Here is a 12,131-nt window from a genome sequence, read left to right as displayed (position 1 = left end):
GGCAAGATAAAGAGCGAGCGTTATAAAATCGAAGCTCTCTCGACAAGGGGAGAGAGAGAGAGAGAGAGAGAGAGAAGATGGACGCGGCGGCCAGGGCTCAGATACGATAATCTTACGTGTGCGTGTCCTCCTCATTTCTATATCGCGGTCCTCTCTGCAACTACCCCTCTCAAAGTAGTAAAGCCAAAGCGGGACGGAAACTATAAGAATGAAGTCCGAAGTAAGAAGGACGCCAAGACGCCGCGATAACGTACGTCTGCGCGGCCGTCTTTGTCCCGCTTGGACAATCGACCGCATGTATCCTTCTCAAGTTAGCAACGCGGCTCGAAGCTGAAACTAGCGAGAGAACGAAAAAGAAAGAGAGAGGGAAAGAAAAAGAGGTGGTAGAGGAGGAGAAGAGGAGAGAGAGAGAGAGAGAGAGACAAGGCAGAAAGACGGTGAAGCTGGACGGAGAGACGTGATGATGCACGTGTGCGTACACCTCGATCATCTTCGTTCCTCCCATGGCAATTCTCGTCAGGTATCCCTCTGAACGGGAGGTAGCCGAACGAAGAGAAGGAGATGAAGAAGCAGTACGTTAGAGAGAGAGAGACGATTACAGAAACACGATAATGCCGGGTGGCCAGGATCCCGCCTTGTTGATGATTCGATGTTCTGTTTGTATCTGTGTAACACATCGCGCAGAGATAGTTCCATCCTGGTCGCACTCGTCTGCGAGAGCTACGAGACTCCTTGTCCGTGCTGGCTACCTGTACACCAACCCCACTAGCCTCCTACCTGTACCTATACCTGGCTTCTCTGTCCTTCCCCCCTCTTTCTCTCTTTCAACAGTGTCTCTTATCCACTTGCACTTTGCCGATCGTCTCACAGCCGACCACTCTCACCGTCCTCCTTGGGAGAACACTTGGAGAGAAAGAAAGAGAGGAACGATGGCTCGCCAGAGGAGCTTGAGGGTCTTCTACCATTCTCTTCATCTTTTCTGTCTTTCTCCATCAGAAGTGGGAGGGCGAAGAAACGGAAGAAAGAGAAAGAGAAAGAAAAAAATGCAAACGCCCAAGGGAGATAGTCTCAAAGGGAAGGCGTTATGCGCAGGTAAACGCAAGAGCGAGAGTGAGGAGAGGAGGCTCGCTGGAGCGAGGGAGGATGGAGAGACGGTAGACGGAAAACATGCGAATGGGGACGAGTGGGAGAGAGAAAGAGACAGAGGGGTGGGGGGGGGAGGGCAGGCGATAGCGCAGAGACGCGCGATCGTGTGTGAGACGCGAATGAAAGGGAGGGGGGGGATTCGAAGCACGGAGCTAACAGCGTGATGCTGGGAGGCGGCAGCAGCGACGGCCATATTGCTGATCTCGAGAGGCGAAAGAACGATCCGAGAGAGCACCGTGAAGCTGCTGGGTTTAGTGGTCCAACCCAAGGTTTTAACGGTTAAAATACTGTTTGTTGCTTCAGGCAAAGTTAGTGAGTCCTAGTCTTTTTTATTAAAAACGTTTAAATTCCAAAATCCTTCGTACAGTTCAGTTCGGTTTCTAAGTTTTCAAGTTTCTCAGTGATTGTACGCGACGATCGTCGTTGTCGCGCGCGTGAACGTGCGAGTGTGTGTCAAGCCGGTGCGCGATTATGCGATTGAAAGTACAAACAGGATACGGACAAGTCCCATAGGATACTGACATACAAATTTATGGATATCATCGATTTTTAGCGGTACGCTAAAAATATCAAAACGGAGCACGGAACGACCGAATGTGACACTTGAGACTCAGAGAAATGTTAACGTAATAATGTGCGCGTAGTGAATCGCGATTGTGACATCAGGTGACAACAGGCGACGTGATCAAAGGAGAGTTTCTTACCGAAATATTTCGCCAAGAACAACCAACAGCTTCACCGGTCAAGAACGAGAGAGAGTCAACCAAGCGGACAAACACTGCGGGCCGCCCGAAGAAGGATGCCCTGGAAAGAAAAGTAGTCCCAACGTCAACGAATTCGTCAAGACGACAGACGCCTCGGTCTATCTCGGAGAAGGTGGTGACACTATCATCCATTGAGATGTGATCCAGAACATAGGAGGGACACTTAGTAGTTTGTAGTTGGTCCCCATCTCCCCCCTCTATCACCCTATTACCCCACTAGCCCCCTCGTGACTTCTACCACCTACTCTACCTTCCCCTCTCCCCTCGTACACATGCACGTGTGATAATCCACTTCACCGCAACTTAAAGCAACCATCGGAGCAGCAGCTTCTCTCGAATACGCCGGCTACTCTACCGCTCGCAACGATACCGCTCCTCCCTCCCTTTTAATACGATCCTAATGAGTAAGTATTATCTTCACATCGTCATCAGTTTTATTACGATAGTCTAGGCCTTACTACAGCGCGCGCATCTTTGTCAATAGCTGGAGGCTACCTGCGCGATGACGCACAGGTGACGTGCAGGTGACCTACCGGTGTGAACAAGTGGATGCGAAGAATCGTAGACCATGAGGTTACCGAACGATATTCTGCCGGCAAAATGCTTCGTATTTTCTTTTCGAACCTCTTTGCGTCGCTTATCAATTTAAACGTATTGTTTTACCTTTTACAATATGTAAAACACGATATGGCTATCAGATAGTGACAATTTGTAGACGAATGAATCTCTCTTTATTTGAGATATTTCATAAAATGTAAAAATATATATGTGGCTATACTTGTAGAATTACACGTAGCTATGCTAATTTTGTATAAATAGAAAGATTTACAGAGACAAATGATTTTTACAATAATACAACTTCGTTTTTTTATTTCATGTACCCAAATTTAAGTGTAAATTAATAGTTAAAACTAATTGTTTAAACTAACAGTTAGAATTAACGGAAAAATATATGTAGACATATTCGTTATATTCATAAAAATATAATTAAAACTACAATTATACTCTTTTCATTTGATTATTCTTTACTTTGATATGAATGCACGTGGTATGTACGTCACAGTTAAAGTGTTAAGTTTAGTAAATGTACACATTCACTACAGCACAAACTATAGTAAATATATACACTTATTAAGTTAACACTTTGACACATACACAATACATAGATATTTAAAGAATTGTTGTCGCATTACTTTTTTCTCAAAGATATTCTATTCGGTTTACTAGAACTTACTAAGGACAAAAACATTACGAATTTTAGGTATAAATTGAAGCCTTGAATTTTAGAAAAAAATCTAAAAACTTTTCGGTTACTTAAAATCCATATTTCATTGCTCCATTGAATGCGGAGGTCAAAGATGACAAAGGTATAAAACGAGCACATAGTAGACCAATAATATATCATCATTCTCGCTCGAGCATGAAAAAAGCTACAGTTATACCACATACAAAGAAATATTCTTTATTGTTACGTTAAGTTCTACTCAGGAGACTTAACGAAAAAAAATCCAGAGTCAACAATAATAAGTAATTCGGATTTAGTTAGAATTATAATCCTTAATTAATAACAAAAAGCGCGAACGAGAAATGTTATTACAGCATCATTACAAGGATCTTAGATCAATAATTTAACTGTATTTTAAATCGAGCTACAAAAAGATAGTCAACGAAGTACAAGAGTATTGTCGTAATAGTTTAAGTTATCAGACTATGGCAACTCGATGAAATAGGTGTAAGAACTTAAATGCCGCTAATCTTAGTCCTAACATGAGTCAATCGTTTACGTCGCGTAAAAAAACCACGGATCCGAGAGCAAGCAATCACTCACACTTAAAAAAACATAAATAAATAGATACGATTAATAAAGCCGGAGAAAAAGCATTTGTGGCACGTAATATTGTTATGCAAAGATCGCGCCTCTTTGTCACGGTCAACATCTAAGTGAACCACCATAAGAGCGTTAGGAAATTACATCTCCTGATTACATCATCCGTACCGTGCTCAAAGAGAATCACCTGGAACTCTCACTAGATCTCAAGAAATTCACTCTCGATACACTTAACGGCAATTCCGCCGTTACAGCTGCACGCCATAGATTCTAACCGACCAAATCGCGGTCGGCACGATTGCAACACCGCGATGCACACCGGCACGAGTGGTAGGTCTAGAATCTATCGGCGGCAGGTATAACGCACGATCAAGGTATCTGGCCGCTGACAGACACATCGCCTTCGCGCGACGCGTTGACGGAAGAAGACGCTTCTTCCTCTTTGTACGACTCGACGGAGTCCTCCGTTCTCCAGAGGCATCGTCCACTGACGCGAAGCGAGGGCGTACAGGTACTTGAAATACAAACGGACTCACGGTGGTGGGTCCAATCTGATGCAGGGTTCCCTTTGAGAATCAGGTTAGACCGGCTCCTCTGAACCTGCTTCTCTGGCTTCTCGTCTCCGGTTCGCAGTTGTATACACCGGCCCAGTACGTACCTACTCCTTCTCCCTGAGTCGCCCCAATCTCCTTCTTCCGCGTAGTAGGTAGATACCTACCTACCTACTTTCCGCCGCCACCCTCTTCGACTTATCTCGGGTGCTCTTGGCCTCTCTCTCTCTCTCTCTCTCTCTCTCTTTCTCTTTCTAACAACCAGTCTTGTTCCTTCCTCGCGAACATCACACCGCGTCTCCATTATTGACGACGCGCGGTCTAAGAAAGAGAAAGAGACAGAAAAGAGAAAAGAGAAAGATACTGAGAACCGGCACCGTCCCGCGTGCTCACTCTCGATGGTCCGGCTTCCTCGTTACGTCTATTATTATACCTGTCTATCCGTCAGAGCGGTGCCCGCGAGCTGAATTCCAGTTTTACGCGCGCGCCCTCCTCCACGCGCGCGCTCACACGCGCCTACTCCGCCGTAGTAGGAGCAGACGAACGGGCTCTCGGAGAGAAGAGCAAACCGACTGGTTTTGCTAACCATCCACCTGGACAAGACCGCGCGCGAGGATGTAGAATTCGCGGTGTCAGACTGGTTGACCGACATCCGCGCGCGGATCCTTGCCCGGCGATAAGTGAATAACGCCGAACCTGCTCGCTCACTCACCGCGCGCTCAGGTTTCCGGTTTCCCAATCGCGGGAGTACGCGTCCCGCGTGCGTCAAGCTTCTCCTCCTCCCGCGGGGCCACGTGGCGCGAAACCGAGACGTGGATTCTCCAGTTCCGGCATCCACACTTGTTATGCGAAGAAAACATGAGGTTACCTGTTTGCATTTCTCCGATAGTCGCTCTGGATAGTCGCCGGTTCATCTTGTTTTTCATACTCGTTTTCATACGCGTTAGATTAGGTAACTTATAATACGGTGAATAGATAAAATGTATTTGCAGGGAGTCGTCAATAGCTATAAATTATTTCAATGCTGAAGATAACAATGTTAATAATCTTATCCTATAAACATCTTTTTTCCCTTTTTTGTTTTTTTACAGATTTTTATAGCCCGCTTTTCTTCAAACAACGTGCCATACAACCCTCAGCAACCTGTGATATAATACTCGATGCCTAATTTACGTAGACGTAGACATCTAGTCGAAGACTAGATCAGACCGAACGTTTCGTCGTCAAAAGAAAACTGCAATTCCTAAGACGACAATTTAGCCGAATCAGAACAAGCATTTAAGCATTTTAATAAGCACGAGGATTTTAGAAGATTATAGTACGAGAAGAGAAAAAAGAAAACGGAAGACGGCGCCGGAGAATGTCGACGTGCACCGACGAGGCCGATAATGCACCCTGCACTCTGTCTCCGGTTAGTTATCAACTCTCATACTTTCGAATAATAAAATCTAATACCGCATATTTTTGCATGGCTACTATTAAATTGAATTATCCGATTGTGAAAACTGCATTTCCTTAAAACAACAGAGTAAGCTTAATATACTAACAATTTATTTTCGTGATGCAAATGATGGCGAATAATTGAATTCTCTATCTCTTAATATTTAGTTTATTAATTATATTGTAAACTCTCTATCTCTATTCCAATGGGCTTTTAAAAAAATTCGAAGAATATATATAATGATTGTTTATTCTATAAACTCTCAAGGAATACAATGACATTTCTAAGCTAGAACATTTACATGATATAATTCACCACATAGATTATCGTTTGGGTAGATTATCTACATGTTTCCTTTGTCTTTTTTCTTCTTTTTATTGTTCATTCACTCATATCACGTTTCTTCATTTATCCAAACAACCACCCGTAGCGCAAAATAATGAGGATGGACCGAAGTATTATTACTGGTCATGAAAAGAATTTCTGAAACATTTCTGAGATGCCAAGATTTTGAAATAAGTTACAAGTCTGTGCGTACACAAAAACGTAATCTGTCAAGTCTGTTATTAATGTTAAATGACAAAGCATTTATGAATTTTCAATTTTGATGATAAAAGAGGCGAAATCCTTGGAAATAGTAAACCTTGAAAATAATACAGCTCAAAGATAGCAAGCTGACGTTATTTATGTTTTGACGTCAAAATGACGTCTTTATAGTGTCATTTATGGCAAATAACGTTAGTTTGCTACTTGGGAAAAAAATCAGCTTTAAAAATACGATACTTCAGAATTTAAAAAATTTTTTTTTTAAGAAAGAAGAAATTCTTTTTAAAAGAAGTACTACTAAATCGAATATGCTAAAATATTTATATTTTATTGTTCACTTTATTTATTTTAATAGCGGAAAGCTTTTAGTTATATCTAACGTTTCATTAATAGTCGAAATCTTGCATATTTCAAATTTTTCACATTGAAATCTATTGAACAATTGTTTCAAGAAATTTTACTTTCAATTGTGATATTCACTAAACTCATTTCCGATGTAATAATAAGATAATCTTCGAGAGCAAAGAAATGTGTGTGCTTTCATGAAAATTTAATTCAAATCGCCGCGGGTAGCTTCGGGTTTTTTGTAGCTTCAAAGAGCCTCGTTGCTCGAAAGTGAAATGCATTGATCAGCCCCGTTACTCGCGATACGACGTTCTGCAATGAGAAACGTGAGTATGGCGCGTAAGCCATTCTCCAGGAATACTAATAGCTCGACGGTTTATGGATAAATCCCCTCGGGCTTATTATGGACCCATTTTGCCTACTGCGCGCGATTCGCGACCTCTATAAAATGAATTGAATGTTTCAAGACCAAAAAGCTTCCCAACTTCTTGTTTTATTTGACAATAAAAAAGAACATAAAGTCAACGATCAACAACACGACAACTTAAAAATTGATGAAGGAAACGAAACTTTTTTATTTTTTTTTTTCTTCTCCTTCACTGTAATAACATCATAATTACAGACCAACATAATTATCATTATTATATGAATATAAGTGTAGCACAATTAAAAAATTCGAAAATGTTTTGCAATAAGATTGAACGTTTAAGTGAGGAAAAATTTTAAGTGAGAAAAATCATGAGGTGCGTGATTTTATTTAAAATACCATCGGTGAACATTGTAACAAAGATTAATAAAAAAAAAGTCATTTGCATTTTACTCTGCTTAAGCGTTGCGCGCAAACTCGCGTGCATAAATTTCATGAAAAGACGAAAATAAGGACTCGTTTCGCACCTGCGTCTGGCGCCTTTTAATACGCGGTTAAATCCGTTTATGACAAGCATCGCGATGCACATACCGGGTGTTCAAGTAGCCGTGTAAATATTATCGCGCTTCCGGATCGAGAAAGAGAACATCCGTGCGCTTCTTCATTGGAACGTAGACGATCGCGTTCGGTTTTCGTTATTGTAAGCGTGTACACGTTGATGTCCTTACGAGACTTCGATATTCCGATATGTAGAAACGAACGATACGTTAATCGTTCATCCGTCTCTTCGTATATACGAAGGGAATCCACCTATCTACCTGTGGACAGGACTGAACGAAGAGATTCGCTGTGCGCGGTGATGACTCTTCAGATTTCTCGTACCTGATGGTCAAACGAAGGGAACCTTCGTCGATGATCGCACCGTTCATTATGGAGATAAGAAGTAAAGGCTCTTTAATAGAATTCCGAGCGACTGGTCATTTTGTATCTTCATTAACTTTTTCGTTAACCGATTCATTATTGGGCGGTAGGTAAAAGGAAAAAAAAAAAAAAAAGATAAGGCGAGTCCCTGTAATTCGTGCACGCAAATCTTTTCTTGATTCAAATGACTCATACCGACTACAAAAACGAGATTGAAAGCGTGTAAGAAAAATGTATCGAAAATAAGCATGCACATTGGCGCGACGCCAAAATATTTTACTTACGAAACAAACTCGCGGTAAAAAGCGGAGAGCTTGATGAGTGGATGATAAGCGATAATCAACGATGACGTTAATTAAATAAGCCGTTCGATGTGAGTGCAAGATTAATAAATATTTAAAGCAGATTTTAATCAAAAGTTCACATTTTGTAACCAGAAGTTACGAAATACTTAATATCTAGTTAGCTGCGGTAATATTATTCGAGCTGCGTCACTGCGCGATTATTAAAGGCAATACATATAAACAAGCTATATTAAATATTCGATGAACAATGATGCAAAAGAAATTTCACTGGAATCACAATCGTTGCAATTTTTGCCGCAATTAACGCATTCAAGTTAACGTTTCTTACGACTAAGAGCATTAACCACATAAAGTGATGAAAAAAAAAAAAGTTGCTTTACGAGCCGTTATTTAGATGCACGATAGTATATAAAAAGACACTATATAATTTGCAGCTCAAGGCTTAAAATTCCTAACTTGCATTTATCGTTTAAGGAAGGAAAATATCTTATGAAATTATTCGATTTTTAATTCATTCCGATTTTCATCAAGTTTCATTTACTTGTTAACTCAGTTAACGGTTAATGAAATTGTGGCTTCCTTTACAAGTCGGAGACTAATAGACACCAGCAATCCTCGCTAGAGGTAATACGAGCGATAATATTTACGATAATAAAAAAGCGAATCGCGAGGATATTCCGACTGTTACGGCAAATGGACGAGGATCGTACCCTTAAGATACGTACAGTGCCGCGAAAGAAAAGCATCTAACGATTCCACGTATCTACATCCGCGTTGCACGCAGCTGCGTACTGCGTCGCGATCGGCAATAACTGCACGTTGCAAGAGGGATGTACGTGCGCGATTCGCAGCCTACGGCGACAAACGAGTAAGAAACGAGAGAGACGTTCGAATACCCGCGCGTTTTAGCCATGGACGGACGCGGACCATTCGACCGACAGACACGTTGGACTACTGTCCGGCACGAACTCTTACGAGCGCAGACCAACCGGCCAATTAACTGTTATTATGAAGAACTTCTTGCGTGTAAAGAGGACGCGCAGCATTCTAAACGAGCTGCAGCGCGACAACAATCCGTAGGATTCACGGTAGTCATTTCGAGCTGTTCGCGAAATCGCGATCGTTCAGAAGTTTTGTCGGGATTCGACAACGTTCGAACGATACGTGAAAATGGTCGTCCTTATTTCTGTGAAATAGATTTAACGATAGTGTTTTTCGTTATTAAAGGATAAGTCTTGAACGCAATCGTAAAAAATTATATATAAAAAACTGTTTTTCCACGTTTTGACGTTTTGGCGTATAGCAAACGGTTCAATAAACTTATTGTTGGACTCACCGGATTAGATTGTACTTTTAAGCTAATAAGTGAGGCATCTTAGGTACAATTTTTTTTAATTTTATTCTAGGAGAGGAAAAAGTATCGATAGATCAGATGCCTAGAAATAAAAAAGTTCATTATTTTTACATTCCTATATCTCTCATGAAAGATAATTAAGAAATTTAACTATACTAGTAAATAATAAACTAGTAAAAAATAACTATTAAATTAATTTTTTGGGGTGTTCCAAATATCTTACGTACAAAAACTTAAGTATCTCACCTATCTACTTAACCAAGAAATTATCCTGATTCTTTTTATTTAATCACTTGAAGTCTTTTCACATCCCATTTAAAATCACCATTATTAACAATATTATATTAATGATTTATTATTTCGATTTATTAATATTTGAAAACATTATAGATATAAATTTAATTATAATTTTCTGAAAAAAGTAAATATAAAACAAACATTAAACGAAATACACTGAGAGAAAAATGCTAAAGTATTGCGAAACAAATCTTACTTACGACGTTTTCTTCGATAATTATTAGTTACGAAAAAATTTAATCGTGATGACAAAATATTTCTGCGAATCCCATTAATTGTAAAAAAAAAATTAAATAAACAGCTTATTTGCTAAGAATAAAATTGTTTTTTGCCGTATTTAAATATAAAAATGTATTTCAATAAAATAAACTATTAGTAATAAAATATTTTCCAAAGTAAATTTTTAAGTATCTTTTTCTCAGTGTAAGCACGTAGCTTATTATGACAGTACTTCAAAAAAATTAAGATTTTAATTTATAACGCTTTTTCGTTACGAGTTTTCGATAGAACTGAATATTTAAAGATTTCGCAAAGAATAGTTATTAAAAAAAACAAATATGTTAAACAAAATAATATTTTATAACAATTCACATTTTTTCGCCGCTGCGCTGACATAAAATACTTCATACTAAGAAAAAAATATCAAAGTATTGCAAAGCAAATGTCATTTACAATGTTTTTCCGATATTTATTAGTTACCAAAAAAAAATTGATTTCGATGAAAATACATATTTCCGCATATCTCATTAATTATAAAAAAATAAAAAAGATGGCTTATTTGCTAAGAATAAAATTTTCTTTCACCGTATAATTCTAATTCCGTTATAATTTTAATTCACCGTATTAAACAAAGATTTATTATATTTCAATAAAATAAATACATTTCTCACAAAAAAATTTTAAAAAGTATATTTTTCTTACTGCACATGGCTATTTCAGGTTAAAAGTTAGTAGTATTGTCTAAAACAAATAAATCATCTTTAATGGATTACTTTAATTTACACGCTACCAAGATGCAGATTAAATCAACGGATTCTTGTAATGACAGATTAAATGTTAGTCGATAAGTGCGGTGATAATCTACCGCAAGATAACAGCGGGATCATAAAAGATAGTTTCACGCTGATCGCTCACTGCCATTTACATCCCCGTTGTCAGTTACTCGTGTGAAAAATGCAATAGAAACGAATGAATCTATACGCGGTTCCTGCGGATCACCGTTGAATATGCTACGTTCGATCCCGCTGGCCGTGCGAGCGCGATAAATTTCATCGACTGACGTGGGATTAGATTTCGAATGAAGTCGGTACACGGCCGGGTATTCGTATTGCAGAGTACTTAACGTCGTGTAACGACCGCGGGAGGTTCGTGTCGCGGTCGCGACTCGCCGCGGGTCGGGCTGATTAATGTCTCCAGCCGGCGTATCTGGGACCCCTGACACCGCCGATGAAGCGTGTCGCGGTGGTGCGATGTCAAGGATACAGTACCTCAGTAGCACGACGACTTTAGGTAATGAATCTGCGGAGATTCTTAACGACATCGGGGGGAGAGTTACGAGGAAATGCGCGTTGCGGCGATCAAAATTCGCGAAACCGCAAAACCGGCAAACTTGCGGCGATATGACGTTTTTACAATATCCGTGCGATTACCGTTACATCAGGACACAAACGCGTTTCTCGTCCACTAGACGTTCGCGACACAATGCCTGATATCTATGAGCGCGCGATTGGAAAAGCTATAAAAAATTTACTGGCACGGTAAAAGATGGAAGTAAAATTGAGTTATGTACGCGAGTTCCTCGCGTTTCTGCATGATTTTAACATAACGTCAGTATTTCGAAAAGAATTAGCTGTTAATAAAACATAAAGTGGTCACACATACGTTTCCTGTTTAATATTAGGTATCTATTTATGTAAAAAATAAAAGTGCATACCCGGAAAGAACGGATTTGTTAAAGTATCTAAAAATTTAGTTTGATACACGCCTGAAAATAATTTTGTCGAATTGGAAAAATAAATTAGCAATAGTTGCTAGAATATACACAATTTTTTGCAACATTGATCATCGTGTTAAGTTTTCTATTAAGTTTCATAATTATTTTGATGGTTGGACAAAAATATTTTCTGATCTGTATCTAATTAAATTGTTAAATACTTCAGTAAAATTTTTCTTTCCGTATATCTGTCGGTATTGTGTTGATGCCAAAGATACAAAGTGTTCATATAACATCTGTAATGACATTACCTACGTAATCGGAATCAACATT

At 39.5% G+C, this 12,131-nt stretch overlaps 1 protein-coding gene across 3 annotated transcripts in view; it reads left to right on the top strand.

Moving 5' to 3' along the window:
• The first annotated feature begins 1,468 nt into the window (after window positions 1–1,468).
• LOC108747072 (protein grainyhead) overlaps window positions 1,469–12,131 on the top strand; it is a 125,227-nt gene continuing 114,564 nt past the window's right edge. For all 3 annotated transcript variants that reach the window (XM_018484326.1, XM_018484325.1, XM_018484327.1), the window contains exons 1-2: window positions 1,469–2,314; window positions 5,381–5,700. In XM_018484326.1, the coding sequence (XP_018339828.1) occupies window positions 5,650–5,700 (51 nt within the window). In that variant the 5' untranslated portion in view covers window positions 1,469–2,314; window positions 5,381–5,649. The remainder of the gene's footprint in view (window positions 2,315–5,380; window positions 5,701–12,131) is intronic.

This window comes from Trachymyrmex septentrionalis, unplaced genomic scaffold, assembly GCF_001594115.1.
Source record: "Trachymyrmex septentrionalis isolate Tsep2-gDNA-1 unplaced genomic scaffold, Tsep1.0 scaffold190, whole genome shotgun sequence".
NCBI classification, from domain to species: domain Eukaryota; kingdom Metazoa; phylum Arthropoda; class Insecta; order Hymenoptera; family Formicidae; genus Trachymyrmex; species Trachymyrmex septentrionalis.
This window is presented reverse-complemented; position numbering and strand designations above follow the sequence as displayed.